This window comes from Poromitra crassiceps (genome assembly GCF_964638095.1).
Source record: "Poromitra crassiceps genome assembly, chromosome: 1".
NCBI classification, from domain to species: Eukaryota; Metazoa; Chordata; class Actinopteri; order Beryciformes; family Melamphaidae; genus Poromitra; species Poromitra crassiceps.
The window spans coordinates 122,283,337-122,299,194 of record NC_139623.1 but is presented as its reverse complement, the minus strand read 5'-3'; the positions used below and the strand labels follow the sequence as shown (position 1 = coordinate 122,299,194).

The 15,858-nt window shown below is 42.2% G+C and overlaps 1 protein-coding gene across 1 annotated transcript; it reads right to left on the bottom strand.

Annotated features, from left to right (window-relative positions):
- Positions 1-233: 233 nt before the first annotated feature.
- rps14 (ribosomal protein S14) lies at positions 234-11,650 on the bottom strand. The gene is made up of 5 exons (XM_083639594.1): positions 11,597-11,650; positions 7,014-7,165; positions 6,462-6,623; positions 5,401-5,477; positions 234-367 (listed from the first exon to the last, which is right to left on the bottom strand). Exons 2-5 carry the CDS (start codon positions 7,160-7,162, stop codon positions 300-302), a joined length of 456 nt encoding a protein of 151 aa, XP_083495720.1. The 5' UTR covers positions 7,163-7,165; positions 11,597-11,650; the 3' UTR covers positions 234-299.
- Positions 11,651-15,858: the final 4,208 nt, after the last annotated feature.

Genomic DNA, 15,858 nt, shown 5'->3' with positions numbered 1-15,858 from the left:
TAAAAGAGCCGTCAGAGACACACCACCACCACACACCAAGATTCTTAACATAAGGACGATTGTTGGACGTTAGGGGGCCAAGTCTGCTGACACAGCCATCCACAAGGTCAGGTCGCCCAAACATAAGGGCCTTCCCCCAGTGGTCCCCGGACCCCACATTGAGAACCACTGCTTTAGCCTATCCTGTCCCAGACTCTGACTGTGAGTGGAAAAGATACACAGAGAGGCAGAAGGTAAATCAAACTTTTATTGGAATTGAACCGAACAGGAAGTCTCCAAAACAGCGGAGGAGTACTGGTTTACAGACGGCGCCCGCGGCGCCCGCCCTTCCTCCGGGTGGAGTCAGAGGGGATGGGGGTCACGTCCTCTGAGGAGAGAGAGAGAGGAGACAAACGTTAGCCTGCGTCTGTCCGCCATACAACCGACCGCCATACAGCCGCAACCCATTCATTTAAATTAACTAACCATTATTTTCTGTGGATTAACCTGTCCAGTATTTACTGTTTTGCAGAGTAGATAAACAGAAAATATTCACATTTAACACGTTCACTGCCATTGACGAGTTATCTCGGCTTACAGAATCCGACGGTTCACTGCCAAGGACGAGTTATCTCGGCTTAAAAAAAAAAAAAAAATTTGACGGTGGGACGTGGATCAACGCTCCCCACGGCTCCTATAAAAATATTGGAGTCAGCGAACGTGTACAACCCATTCCACGGACCCACTAAGTGGCGACAGTGCTCTCCACACTAGGAAACGCAGAGCCAAAACTGTAGGGTAACGCGCGAGGAAACCATTCTCTACTGTAAAATGGATTGGCGAAAACGCTTTCATCGCGCATTATCGCGCTGGGAGCTGGCGGTGGGGGATTCCAAAAATAGACTGGGTGGAAAACACTTTGAAACACGCAGCATAAAGCCTAGAATCGCACAAAGCTTCATCAAAGCTCTCAAACCCAAGAAACAAGTGAGCCCTATCCACACTCGCTGCCAGGGAGGGAGGCTGCTCAAACTCGCAGCAGCAGAACACTCGCTTGTGACAAATGCTGCGGAGGAGAACGCCCACGGAGGGAGGAGTTGGAAGCAGAGGGGGGTTTCCTGCTGTTATGGAGGAAATTACTGTTCAAAACTATTGTTTAGATGTCTGACGTCTTACTGATGCCAAAAATGAATGGTTAAAGTGACTGTTCTATCGAATTTCACAAAAAGCCGTTTATCTCAGAATAAATTTCCAGACGCTGAAACCATGCTGTATTCAACTGCTAATGCTTACATAACTACTAACTCTACAAACTAACTCTTTTAGACAGAGAAAGCACACATTCTATTAGTTCTTTTGAGATATTGTGTGTTCACAAAATCTTAGCAGAAAAGAATCCTCGGGTCTTGAAAGATGAGCCAGAATCCTCCAAAAAAACCTCTGGCAGAACCTACCTACAGTAAAAAAAAAGGCTGGCAGTGAATGTGTTAAGAAGCTGGAATCAGAGAATGGACTTTTTTTTCTAAAAAAAACCCCTCAAAATTCAAAATGATTAATTATCAGCATAGTTATCGATTAATTTTCTGTCGATCTGATGAATCGTTGCAGCTCTAAAAATATTTTGTATAATCAAATCAATTATCGTTTAGACTATTTGTAAGAAGAACATTTTTTAACTATCTGGTTCCAGCTTGTTAAATGTGAATATTTTCTAGTGTCTTTAGTCTTCTAGGACAGTAAACTGATTATCTTTGGGTGGTGGAGTGTTGGTTAGGACAAAAGAATACATTTGAGGACGTCATCTTTGACTTTGGGTCTGCATTGAGCTTCAGACTGCAGTCAGTCTCAAACTGTAGTCAATGTGTCCATTTTGAAAAGCATTGACATTTTGACATTGACACGTTTTTTTTTAGCGGGGGGTTCCTGTCTGGAGGAAGCCCCAGGGGAGCACGGGGAGAACATACAAACTCCACACAGAGCGGGTTTTTTGACAGCCCCACCTGGGCAGTAGGCACTGAGGTAGTCTCAACGCCAGACACACGAGTTCTTACGCTGATACACTACGTTACTGCATGCTGCAGAGCTCTCTCTGGGTCTGGGACACCTCAGATGGCTGGTTATGGGAGGGAACCGTTCACTTGGTCAGTCATATGCCAGGGATGGATTCAGTCCTCTCCCATCAGTAACGACTTTGCGGTCAGACAACACGGGAGGCGCAGCCCATTTTTCAAACCTCTCTCTTATCGGTGCTACGATCTGTCACTCATTCAATTTCAACCCGCCTTCAAAACCAGCAGTGGCTATTAACTGGCACAGACTCACTTATGTAGTATGCGGAGCACAGCAATTCAACGTAATATTTGAATCTGGGGAGAGACTAGCACTGAGGATATGGGGATGGGACACACCCCCAGTGCCCACAGCATCCCAGGCGGGAATCGAACCCAAGACCATCTTGCTGTGAGGCAACAGCGCTACCACTGCGCCACCATGCCCCCCAGCATTGACAATTTTTATGTCTGTCTCTGCCAGTGGGGGATCAGTAGGGCTGGGCAGTGGGTATCAAACTGATACTTTTATGGTATCGACCGAATTACGCCAATAGTAGAGTACCAATTAGGGATGGGCAATGAATTTAGAATTTTCGAATAATCATTTTTATTATCAAGATGGACTTTTATTATTGAAAGTCGAAAATCGTTTGACAATCTTGTATTAAAAAGTATGTTTTCCATTGTTTTTATTAGCGCCTGTCTCTTTAAGAGCAGCAAGTTTGTCAATGTGACGTTGCCGTAGCTGCTGTGCACTCATTCACGCAAGGAGCAGAACGGCTCAGCCTGTCAGTGTAGCGACAGTAGCACCCAGCAGACAGCAGCACCCAGCAGACAGCAGCACCCAGCAGACAGCAGCACCCAGCAGCAACTGCTTGGTAGAAACTGTAGAACGTAGTAGAAAATAAATGGTCTTAAATTGTCAACATTACAGCCACAATGAAACGGTTTCAAGGCTTGTTACTGCATGAAGAAAAGCGGATATTCTGTCTACTGTTCCATGAGTCATCTCAGCTCCCTTTGGGCCCATAGTTTGAGCTCGACAGTAATCTGTGTTCAACGGTGGTCGGGTGACTTACCCACCGACACCATATTTTTTCTTTAATTTTGAATGCCTGCAAAACGGTTTAGTTTTCAGATACTAGGGTATCGGCCCGAAACTAGCCCCGCAGCTACGTGGTCACCAAATTAAGTCGGCTCTTCTCCTTCACTCATCTTAACGTTATGTTTGATATTGGTCGTCATGTGCTAATTTGTATATCAATATAGTCATCCCTCTAATTAATATAATGAGGCGCAGCCTACTTCCTTTCCTTTAAAGTTGCATAGGCTAAATTATTATGACTAATGCAAAGATAATTCTGAATGCATTTCCAAATGGTTCATAGCGATTTCCCCGTTTAATTACCGCTAATAAATCACATTCCATTTTGTCAATCAAATGTATACCAAACCTGGCAATGCTATTCCTTGATTTGCCCAGAAGAAAAAAAAATACTTTCCAGTAATTATAATATCACAAGGGGAAATATCGGAGAGCATGACAGGTGATAACATTACTCAAGTCCGAGTGCTTTCCAAATGGGTTGAGGCAGGGCGATAAAATGATAGCAATATATTTCAGTTTCAGTTTTCAGTAAAAAAAAAAAAAAAGTTCAATACACGTTTGATAATTTAACTCGCGGCTGCATGAAAAAAATAATCAAGATCACTTCTCCTCCGTGAAGCGTGCTAAGAGTGACACAGAAACAGCCAATCATTTAACAGGCACACCCCGAGCGTGCACCCGCCCCAGCTCACAAACAGCCAATCATATCCCTTGACAATGGGCAGTGCTAGTGACGCAAACAGGCATGGTCTCACCCTGACACCACACGTGACGTGAATCAACAATAACACAAGAGAATATGCAGGGCTCGACATTAACGGATGCCCAGTTGCCCCGGGCAACCACGTTTTAACATGTAAAAAATAAGCAGAGCAGCAAACAGCAAAATATGCAGCCCCAACTAACGTTAATCTGCTGTCAACATCACAAATGAACGAGCAAGAAATATGATTCGACTGACAAATAACGAGATGAACCGCCTGCACGAAAAAACAATGGCATTTGAGAAAAGGAGGACAACCGTGTCAGGGGAAACAGACCTACTCGTAAACTATGGACTACCGTACTTCAGAACGAACAAACGGCTCCGAGACAACAACCGTGGCTCAAAGGTGTGTACTTTTTATTTGAGATTGGTGGTGCATGTAGGAAGAATTAAGACCGCAGACTGTGGGGAGTTTCCTGATTACAGCGGTAGGCGAGCCCCTTATAGTTGTGCGGTTGTCCCCCAAAGTGAAAGTGATTCTTTCTCCACATTTCTTGTGACTAATGTTATGGGAAACGACAGTGTAGTCAGTAAACTAGTGCAAAGTTTTGAATGAGTTTTATCGGCGTGCGCTATGAAGAAGCGTGCATCTGTCTCCTTCGGGAGCATATCTCCACTCCAGCCACTATTTTCGAGCTCGCGGATTTGGGATGAACTGGAAAACTTCTGGTTAAAACTTTCAAAACAATGTGACTTAAACAAAAGTAAATGGCTTATTGATGCACGTTGGAGGAGAAAAAGGTATTTCAACGAACGAAGCAGCAAACCTTGTATCAAAATACTCGTGATGTTATATGGTATGAAACTGTGGCTGTAACGCATTACTCAAAATAAATAAGGTTACGTTATAATAAGCGTTTTATTTTGAAAGCAACAAAGCGGATGACATACTTGTACATTCTGGCTGACTTGACGCCCGTGCAGTTCATGCTGCCAGATCCACATGATGATGCGTGTGTAGATCTAGACCATTTTTAAAGGGGTGGGGAGTGGGGCGAGTACCCCAACAGCAGAAACGTTACTCGAGTACTGACGTTATGAATGAGTACTCGAGTACTCCCGCCCATCCCTAGTCACAACACAGCATTAAATCCAGCATTGTGGTGCTTCATGTCCCATCCCGGCCTACAAATCATATTCTCCAGACATAAGAGAACATGCTTGTTTGGTACAGTAAAAATGGCATCACATTTTTACTTTATTTTTTGTGACAATGAAATACAAAAATGACCATTCCCACTAAAATTGTATCGCATATTGCAATCGCAATATCTGTCAATACAAATATGATTTTATTTTAGGCCCATCATGCAGCCCTAGTGTGGGACAGACGGACGATACTTTGGCGTCGTCAGACTGTAAAAAATGACAGAAGAGGAAATCTAGGCGGGACGCCGTCTGTCCCAGAGGCTGTTAAGTCATCAGACTGATGGACTCTGGGTTCCCAGATTTCTGAACGGAGTGAGACCTCTGTGTGTGTGTCGCTGTGTGCGTACCGATGCGTCCAATCTTCATGCCGGAGCGAGCGAGGGCTCTCAGCGCTGACTGGGCCCCGGGGCCGGGGGTCTTCGTCCTGTGAGTGAGAGAGAGGAGAGACAGACATGTAGACAGACAGGCAGTCAGTGTAGGAATTTAACAATATCTTTTGGGGGCAATTTTTGCCCCCAGCATTTTCAAAATTTTGGGGGCACTATTTTTTTTTTTTATTAGTGCATAAAGTTGCTGTTTTTAATGTGAAATGAGTCCAGATTAAAATGCCCGTGTTGTCATACCACCAAAATTTTGACTTTGATATCGATACCAAATTTAGTAAGACAATACTCGATACCTAATAGATGAGAAACGGAACAAATAAATTAAATATTAAAAATAAATAAATAAAACAATTTGAAATAAAATAATCTTTCAAAAAATATAAAACATTTTAAGTGCTACCATTCTGACAGCTTAGGACAACAACAAAAAAGAGAGAACATGACCTGTTTGTGAACCTTGCACCTTGTTTACACTACATGCACACTGTTTTGGTCTTCTGTTTAAATAGCTGTGGTTCAAGCTAAAATACATACATGTTGTGGATGCTATACATTATGGAACTTAACCTAGACAGTGTACTCTGTTGACTATTCTATAGAGTATCCAGAATTGATAGTTGCCCTAACAACCGCCCCGTTATACATCATGGCACACTCGCTAGGGATGCTGGGTACTAGGATGTTCAGTCATATTCTTTGGTTCAGTGTTGTTGTTGTCGTCATGGACAATCTAAGTTGTTACACAGTACAGCTGACTGTCTGCACGTTATTCCACCACGTCATCTACAAGTTCTGCATAAGCACTCGTTGCAGCTCTCCTCCTTTTACCGACTTTCTCACTAATCACACGGCTGTTTACATGTTTTTCCTGATCGACTGGTTAGCTTAGCTGTTAACGATGGCTGCTTTCACTCACCACACCTGGTGTCTGGGAGATTTCAATTTGTCAGACTTTGATTCGTTTTAAGCATAAAATGCCATAAGGGTCAGCCTACAACTAGTAGCCGTAGGGACGGACAGACCTGTTTCCCCCTGTAGCTCTGAGTTTGATGTGCAGAGCAGTGATGCCCAGCTCTTTGCAGCGTTGAGCCACATCCTGAGCAGCCAACATGGCGGCGTACGGCGAAGACTCGTCTCTGTCCGCCTTCACCTTCATCCCACCTGTCACACGGCAGATGGTCTCCCTGGGAACACAGACAGAGAGACAGAGAGACAAATATCAGTCTGAACCAGTGAAAAACAACGCTGATTTTATCTATTATCCGAAAACTCAACAGTTTTGCTGACATTCATTTAGTTTGACAGTTATTGAGAATTGATTTAAAGTTGTGGACCAGTGATATAATTTGTGCATGAATGACATCACTGATCCACAACTTAAATCAAATCTCAATAACTGTCAAACTATATGAATGCAAAATAAATCAGCATTGTTTTTCGGTGAAGTTCCCCTATCAAACAAATTCATATTGGAGACTCAAACTACTTTTTGTTGTAACGAGTAACATAACATTAACATTATTTTTGCAATTCAAGTATTGTAATCAGTTACTTCGTTAGCGTACGGTACTTACTTGCCGGACAGGTCAGTGACGTGGACAAAGGTGTCGTTGAAGGAGGCGAAGATGTGACAGACTCCAAATACGTTCTCTCCCTCGGCCACCTGAGGGCCCAGGCTGATCACCTGCTCTTCCTTCTTCTCTTTACCTTTACGGGGAGCCATGGTCTGAGGAGAGGAGACGAGTCATTACTTTACATTCTGTGTTCACGTCTTGTAAATGAAATAATGCTGAAGTTTAACTAGTCAATTTGCTGGGGACCACCTGGAATCAATCAATATGTTACTCCTGTGGAAATAAAGCTTTTGGTATTGTTTGGTAAATCTGGCATTTTAATTACAATTATAGCTGCTGCGCAGCAATGGGTCGTGGCCGGGCAAGTCTCAAGTCTTTTAGGTATAGTCCAAGTCACGTCTCAAGTCTTTAGTCACAAGTCAAGTCTCAAGTCTCTTATGGATGAGCTTTCTATCATCTGCTGCATGCAATCCAGTCTGCTTAGAACACTGCAGTTCATGACAGGGCTGGGGCAGAAGGCAGAGCTGATGTTATGGAGAGGAAGGCTGAGCGATTTATAGATGACATCATCAGTGATGTCACAAAACTGATGACATCACTGATGACATCATCAGTGATCAGTGGAGATTCAAGCTTTATTTAGCAAGAATTTGCATTAAAGTACCATTTACAGTAAAACATTTTGATGCACTGTGGGCTCAATTTTTGATCTATCAAAAATCTGTTTGATACTTTTGTGGAGGACACCGCTTCGCTGGCCCGGCCACTAATTAATCATGATCGTTAAGGAATTTGCATACAACTTGCATCCCTAAAAGGAACCCTGTAACCAGTACGTTGCTATAGGAATCATTACAATCAGGGTTCCCACGTGACTTTCGAGGCCCAATTCCATCAAATTCAAGGACCCAACACGGCATAGTTTGAGACACAGACAGGGATATATTACAGAACGGGCGTAGGCCCCCCCAAGGGCTCAGGAGGCCCTATAACCCAGAGCCTCTTCACAGGGCCACCGGGTATCTTGCCCAGGCCTGGGACCAAATGATCCCTTAGGACCCTAACCCTTTATTTTGTATACCGGCGCTGTAAACTTATTGAGACAGGGTCGAAAATTAGCACCAGCCAAATGTTGGTAAAATATGGCAGTGGCTGGTAACATTTTATGGTGGACAAAAAAGTTAATTTTGGACCCTGTATTGAGATACGGGTGAATTTGTTTATTGTTATTGGCTTTGAGTGTTCAGGTGGCTGTGCTGTAAATCCTGTTGATGCAGGTGGATGTATGTCTTAGTTACTATTCTGGTCTTAATTGTGCGCTGTGAGGGGAGGCCCATTATGCATCCAGGCCCAGGGGCCTGTGCCTATGGACACAGATCAAGGTGAATTACTCTTACAACACTGAGAATGTTTATAATCAGAACTAGCAGCTTTACAAAAGATCACAGACAACTATTACAAAGACAGAAGAGAGAGGCACACTTCAACTGTGCTACTTGCGGTTAGGGATGGGCGAGAGTACTCGGGTACTCGAGTACTCGTTCATAACGTCAGTACTCGAGTAACGTTTCCGCTGTTCGGGTACTCGCCCCACTCCCCACCCCTTTAAAATGGTCTAAATCTACGCATGCATCGTTATGTGGATCTGGCAGCATGAACTGCACGGGCGTCAAGTCAGCCAGAATGTACAAGTACGTCATCCGCTTTGTTGATTTCAAAATAAAAGTTGTAACCTTATTTATTTTGAGTAATGTGTTACAGCCATAGTTTCACGCCATATAACATCACAACGAGTATTTTGATACAAGGTTTGCTGCTTCGTTCGTTGAAATAGCCTTTTCTCGTCCAACGTGCATAAATAAGCTATTTACTTTTGTTTAAGTAACATTATTTTGAAAGTTTTAACCAGAAGTTTTCCAGCTCATCCCGAAAATAGTGGCTGAAGATATGCTCCCGAAGGAGAAAGATGCACGCTTCTTCATAGCGCACGCCCGATAAAACTCATTCAAAACTGCAGTAGTTTACTGACTACACTGTCGTTTCCCATAACGTTAGTCACAAGAAATGTGGAGAAAGAATCGCTTTTTGGGAGACAATCGTTTCATGGTGATCACTATTTAGCTGCAGCTGCAACGTTAATCACACTGGTCAGTGGTCAGTTTTCTCTTTTTGGCAGAACACCGGACCTTGTAATCCATGGATTTACGTTAGTGTAACAGTGATCATAAAGTAAAATGGATGATACTGGACAATGGACATGTATTGGAATTGAGCCTTCGCTTGTTTGACAACAATATTGTCCGCTCCGAAGCGCTAATGCCATCCATCCAACCATCGGAGATGCTGTCTGAGGTAGGCTTTAGACGTTAGCTTAGCGTCACCTCACCTAATATCACAGTCAGTCAGTCCCTCTCCTCACATGCTCCAGGTAACGCTTTCTCCATGCAAAAATGCAAACGTTATGTGTGAACAGCCCCACACACAGCAGATTACCCCTGCTCCGTCATTACCATAGTAATCACACAGACCCCCACCGTCCCCCCCGCGCGAGTACTCGAGTGCTCGTTCATAATAGAAGGAGAGTACTCGAGTATTTAAATTGCTTAAAATGCCCATCCCTACTTGCAGTACTAATGTGAATTAAAAAAATATATATATTTCTATTCTTGCACAAGATATGAATTCAAGCACTTAGGAGCCATGGGGGAAGCCTGTTGAGCGTTAAAGGGATAGTTCGGTTTGTTTGAAGTGGGGTCCTATCAGCTAGTTCCATACACTAACTGAAATAGGTACAGTGATCTGGACGCTGAGCGCACCGTTTATCGAGACCCAGCACTCTGAAGCAACAGCCTCCACAGCTCTGTCTCTCTAGTACATGGGGCCAAGAACTAAAACGTAATTTAGCCACCTAAAACAACGCCCACCTAAACAAATCAATATCAGTGTACATGCACGCTCTATTTTGACAATTTTCAGCGCTTTACTTTTCCGCCAAACGGCCGTCTCATTCGGCACTACTTTTTCTCCCAACCGTACAACTGCCGTATTCCTCCGCTAAACGCCTGCACATAGCCGCGGCGCTGGATTACTCCGCAGATCAGCTGTTATGTTGGGTTATTTCTCCCGGCTTGTTAGTGAAGACACAACAAATAGAATACACGAACGAAAATATGAGTGATTTTGATAGCGAGGACGATATGCCATTCACCTTGGTGACAAGAGGATACAATTATGAACCAGCGAGAGTAATATACAGAAGAGGAACTTTTGCAGAGAGAGAGTGAACAGGCAGAAAGAGAGATACGAGGAACTGCCATAATATGCTGCCTAAATGCCGGGGTGCACTGCAGACCTTTTTCACCATTCCCAGGATAAATTGGGTAAAACGTCCCAGACCAGAGAGGCCAGGTGACTTGCTGTCTCTAAACTTTAAGTAAGTCAGTGTTTTGTCTCTCTTCTAAGCCTTCCTGTTTTGTAAACTCTGTGCAGGCGTTTAGCGGAGGAATACGGTAGTTCTACGGTTGGGAGGAAATAGTGGCGAATGAGGGCTGTTTGACGGTAAAGTAAAGGCGCAAAAAATTGTCAAAATAGAGCGTACATTTACACTGATATTGATTTGTTTAGGTGGGCGTTGTTTTAGGTGGCTAAATTTACATTTTAGTTCTTGGCCCCCTGAACTAGAGAGACAGAGCTGTGGAGGCTGTTGCTTCAGTGTCGGGTCTCGATAAACGGTGCGCTCAGCATCCAGAACACTGTACCTATTTCAGTTAGTGTATGGAACTAGCTAGCTGAGGACCCCACTTCAAACAAACTGAACTATCCCTTAAGGGCTGAATGCATTCAACAGAACTGACTGGCTGCAGTACAGTTACCTCAGTAGTTGGGATGCAGTTCTCGGCACAACAGTTTTAAAGCGCGCTTTTCTTTTTTTACACATTGCACACGACACACATCTCTACAGAGTAACGTAAAAGGACCCGATTCAGTGTCCGATAATGGAACTTCTGATAGTCACATGGTAACGTTAGCTGCAGCATCAATGGATTAAGTCACATTCGCATCAGTCAGACGAGCAGCCCGGGGCGCAGAGCTAGCGTGTCAGTTCAGCTCACACCACAGCACCACTAACCCTGATTTTACCGAGCCACCAGTCATCTGGCCAGAAACATTTGCCGGTAACTCCACCTGTTTTTCCCACAACACACCAACACACGAGCAGCAGCTAGCTTAGCGTGCTAACCTGTTAGCATGCTAGCTGCAGCATTCAGTATCGCAGCACCTAACGTTAGCTGGAGGCTTCCCCGCCGACTTAACAATTTAAAGGGGGAAAACAGTCTGATTTAACGAAACATGTAACAGTCTAACACGCAGGGCGAGCCTCAGCAGATCCGCCATGTTGGCTGGAAGCTTGTCAGTAACGGACAGAAAAACGGTTTGTCAGCGCCAGCTTCTCACACACAAACACACGATATGACGACGGACACACGCTCCACACGGTACCGGGTCAGTACAGAGGGCGGACGGGCTCGGATGGGTTCTGGTTAGGAGGATGAGAGAGGATGGCGGAGAGAGAGATGACAAACCTCTGTGTTCTCTTCGGGAGCAGAAACAGGAAAGGAAAGACGACTGCTTCCGGGTCAAAGATCTTGCAACACTTCTTCTTCTTCCTTGTGTTTATTGGCAGATTGCAACCACTATTAAGGTGCATACCGCCACCTACTGTAATCTTATAGTTTTCAAAATTCAGTTATTTACATTGAAAAAATAAGTGTCCACCCAAAGTGCTCCAATTCAAAATCCATTGTCCATGCTATTACTCAGACGCAGTTGCCTGAGTCTGCGCAAATGCGTCCCGCGGCATTTTATCTATTTCTGCTCCAGTTACGTCCACAATATCCAGGAACCTCTTCTTCACAGCATCAACCACCATTTCCGTCCTCTCGTCCTCCCAGTCATGCCAGTAGCACAGCTAATGACCATTGCCATAAAGGCCAGAAATCGTCTCTTGTCCATACAAACAACGTCACTCTGTCTTGATCTGTCCTTTTCCCCCTTCTCTGGATCCTTTGGTAATTTCAGTGGCACTGGCGGCTCCTGAGCTTGAAAGCAAGGGAGGACTGTCTGCCTGCAGGTGTCACCATTAAAGCATTTTCAATAATGGAATTTGTTCAAAGAGGAGAGAAAATATATGGAAATATTTGGTTTATTTATTAAAAATATATAAACTCTCCATTTTCTTCTCAAAAAAGACAATTGCCTCACCAGAAAAACCTCCTGTGTTTGGTATATCCCACCCTGTCCTCATTCCTTTCCCCTCTCCACCTCTTAGCAGCCTCTGCATTAGCCTGGGTAAACCCAGCCCCCACGTGACCTGCTCTCAGACCTGCTCTCAGTCACTAGGCACTACCTTGTGACTGTAAGCAGGGTAAGCCTGAGAGCAGGTCACTGGGGGCTGGGTTTACCCAGGCTACCTCTGCATATGACAATCCCTGTTCCTCTCTGATCCTACTCACCTCCCCTTCTTTCTTTCTTCTCAGACACTGACACTTCATGATTACCCTTGCAATGCAAGCACTTGGCTTGCTCCTTACTTACTTTACAACTTTCAATATAACAATAATTTTTTCCACATCTCCTACATATTTTGTTTTTTCTACACATCTCAGCCACATGTCCGTACTCTTGACAGCCAAAACACCTCAGAGGAGCTCTCTGAAAGGGCCTCACTCTGTAGCACACATAATTCATAGGATTTATTTGACCAAAATCCCTCACTTTGGTTTGTTATGAATGAATGAGTAAGAGTTGTTTTGATCTCCGGCGCTGTCTCTCTGGTGCCCAGTGCTGTTGGCCTAGTGGTAAAAAAAAAGGTGGGCAAACTATACTTTTGAGGCAGCTTTCTCACGCGGCACCGATATACAAGACAAAATATGAGAGTAGAACAACTGGTAACACTTTACAATAACGTACACAAATCCTATAGTAGTTACTAGTAAACTAACCATTAACTAATAGTCAGTTAATGAGTAGCTAATGAAAAAATTGGCATTAGTCAATCACTAGTTAATCATAGTTAATGAGTAGGTAGTCATTAGTTAATGATTAGTATCTAATTTCCTGAGTAGAGTAGTTAATCATTACCTAATGATTACTAAATGTCAGCTCGTGAATAGAGTAGTTAATCATTACTTAATGATTCCAAAATGTCAGTGCGTGAATGTATTAGTTAATCATTAGTTAATCATTAGTTAAGGTCACATTGTGAGTATAGTAGTTAATCATTAGTTCATGATTAGTTGTTAGTTCCTTAGTAGAGTAATTACTCATTAGTTAATGGTTAGTCAATGGTCAGTTTGGGAGTATATAGTTAATTGTTAGTTATTCATTACTTAATTACTTAATTATTACCTGTCCATTAGTTACTCTTTTTGTGTACCCTATTGTAAAGTGGTGCATCATACTCAGTAGTTTATGAATACTGAATCATTACTTAATTATTATCTGTCTATTAGTTAGTCTTTTTGTGTACCCTATTGTAAAGTGGTGCATCATACTCAGTAGTTTATCAATACTGAATCATTACTTAATTATTACCTGTCCATTAGTTACTCTTTTTGTGTACCCTATTGTAAAGTGGTGCATTATACTCTGTAGTTTATGAGTACTGAATCATTACCTGTCCATTTGTTACTCTTTTTGCACCCTAATATAAAGTGAAAGATATCCTTATCAAATAAACACTGCCTCCAGGTGAGATTCGAACCCTGAACCCCAAGATTGTTAAATTGTAAGTCTGGTTCTCTACCATCTGAGCTAACCAGCCTGTTGCATGTTAGAGCCATACTATCGAATGTAGAGCCGGAGACCAAGTATTATAGTTTAAAGGTATATTCCACCCAAATACTACTTTCTGTCCAAGTACTTACAAGTACTTAGACATAAGTAGTATTTGGCTGAAACATGCATAAGTACTTGGACATGAAGTAGTATTTGGATGGAATATACCTTTAAAACTATAAGTATTTGGAGAGAAGGTAGTATTTGGGTGGAATATATCTTAAAAACTATAAGTACTTGAACAGAAAGTAGTATGTGGATAGGACATAATACTTAGTCTCTGACTCTACAGACCTATAGTATGGCTCTACCAAATAACAGCCTGGTTAGCTCAGATGGTAGAGAACCAGACTTGCAATTTAACAATCTTGGGGTTCAGGGTTCGAATCTCACCTGGAGGGAGTGGTTATTTGATAAGGATATCTTTCACTTTATATTAGGGTGCGAAAAGAGTAACAAATGGACAGGTAATGATTCAGTACTCATAAACTACAGAGTATGATGCACCACTTTACAATAGGGTACACGAAACGAGTAACTAATGGACAGGTAATAATTAAGTAATGATTCAGTATTCATAAACTACCGAGTATGATGCACCACTTTACAATAGGGTACACAAAAAGACTAACTAATAGACAGATAATAATTAAGTAATGATTCAGTATTCATAAACTACTGAGTATGATGCACCACTTTACAATAGGGTACACAAAAAGAGTAACTAATGGACAGGTAATAATTAAGTAATGAATAACTAACAATTAACTATATACTCCCAAACTGACCATTGACTAACCATTAACTAATGAGTAATTACTCTACTAAGGAACTAACAACTAATCATGAACTAATGATTAACTACTATACTCACAATGTGACCTTAACTAATGATTAACTAATGATTAATTAATACATTCACGCACTGACATTTTGGAATCATTACGTAATGATTAACTACTCTATTCACGAGCTGACATTTAGTAATCATTAGGTAATGATTAACTACTCTACTCAGGAAATTAGATACTAATCATTAACTAATGACTACCTACTCATTAACTATGATTAACTAGTGATTGACTAATGCCAAATTTTTCATTAGCTACTCATTAACTGGCTATTAGTTAATGGTTAGTTTACTAGTAACTACTATAGGATTTGTGTACGTTATTGTAAAGTGTTACCGAACAACTTAATCTGAATCATATAGCCCTATAAGGTATATCAGGGGGTTCTCCACATTTCTGAGTAGTCAGCCAGATAGGAAAAGTAGTTGGCTATGGGATGGGCCTTGGACTCTCAAGGGGGGCACAAGAAAATGTTGTACATTTTAAAGTAAAATTCATCAACCTGGTGCATTTGAGAGCAAAATGAAGAGGCTAAATCTATGAAGAACTACACACATCTCTAATGTGTTGTGACTTTACAAATAATTAGGCCTAAACAATCAATATAAAATGTATTTACACATTGTACACAAAGTGCATTCATTGTGACAAATTTACAATAGTTAATATCCAGCCAGAATCATTGCAAATGTAACAAAGTTAGCATTATGTTCAAAGTAACAGTTAGCATTATAGCATTCAGTTAATCAATGCCTAATGACGTTAGCCAGAGCAGTGCAAATTAATAACATTAGCTTGATTGAGCTCAGCACATCAAGCTTCAATCATTGCTACTCGACAACAATAATGTCAGGCATAATCTGACTAACTGATTTAATTTTGATATAGGCTAGTATATTTTTTTTGTATGTTTATTGCATTTCAATTGTATAATCAGAGTCTGCACATGGCCTGCAGAGAGGGATGAGCAACTACTAGCGTCTCTGATGTGACCAAGACGATTTGCTCTCTTGTCAATTGAATTGCAGGAAGAAATAAAAGATCATCGCCTGCAGTCATGGTTGGCCGTGATCATTGTGCACCAGAACACAATGCAGTGTGGTCGGCTAGGACCGGCTACACATGCATGGTGAAAAGCAAAGAAGGGTAGTTTGCAT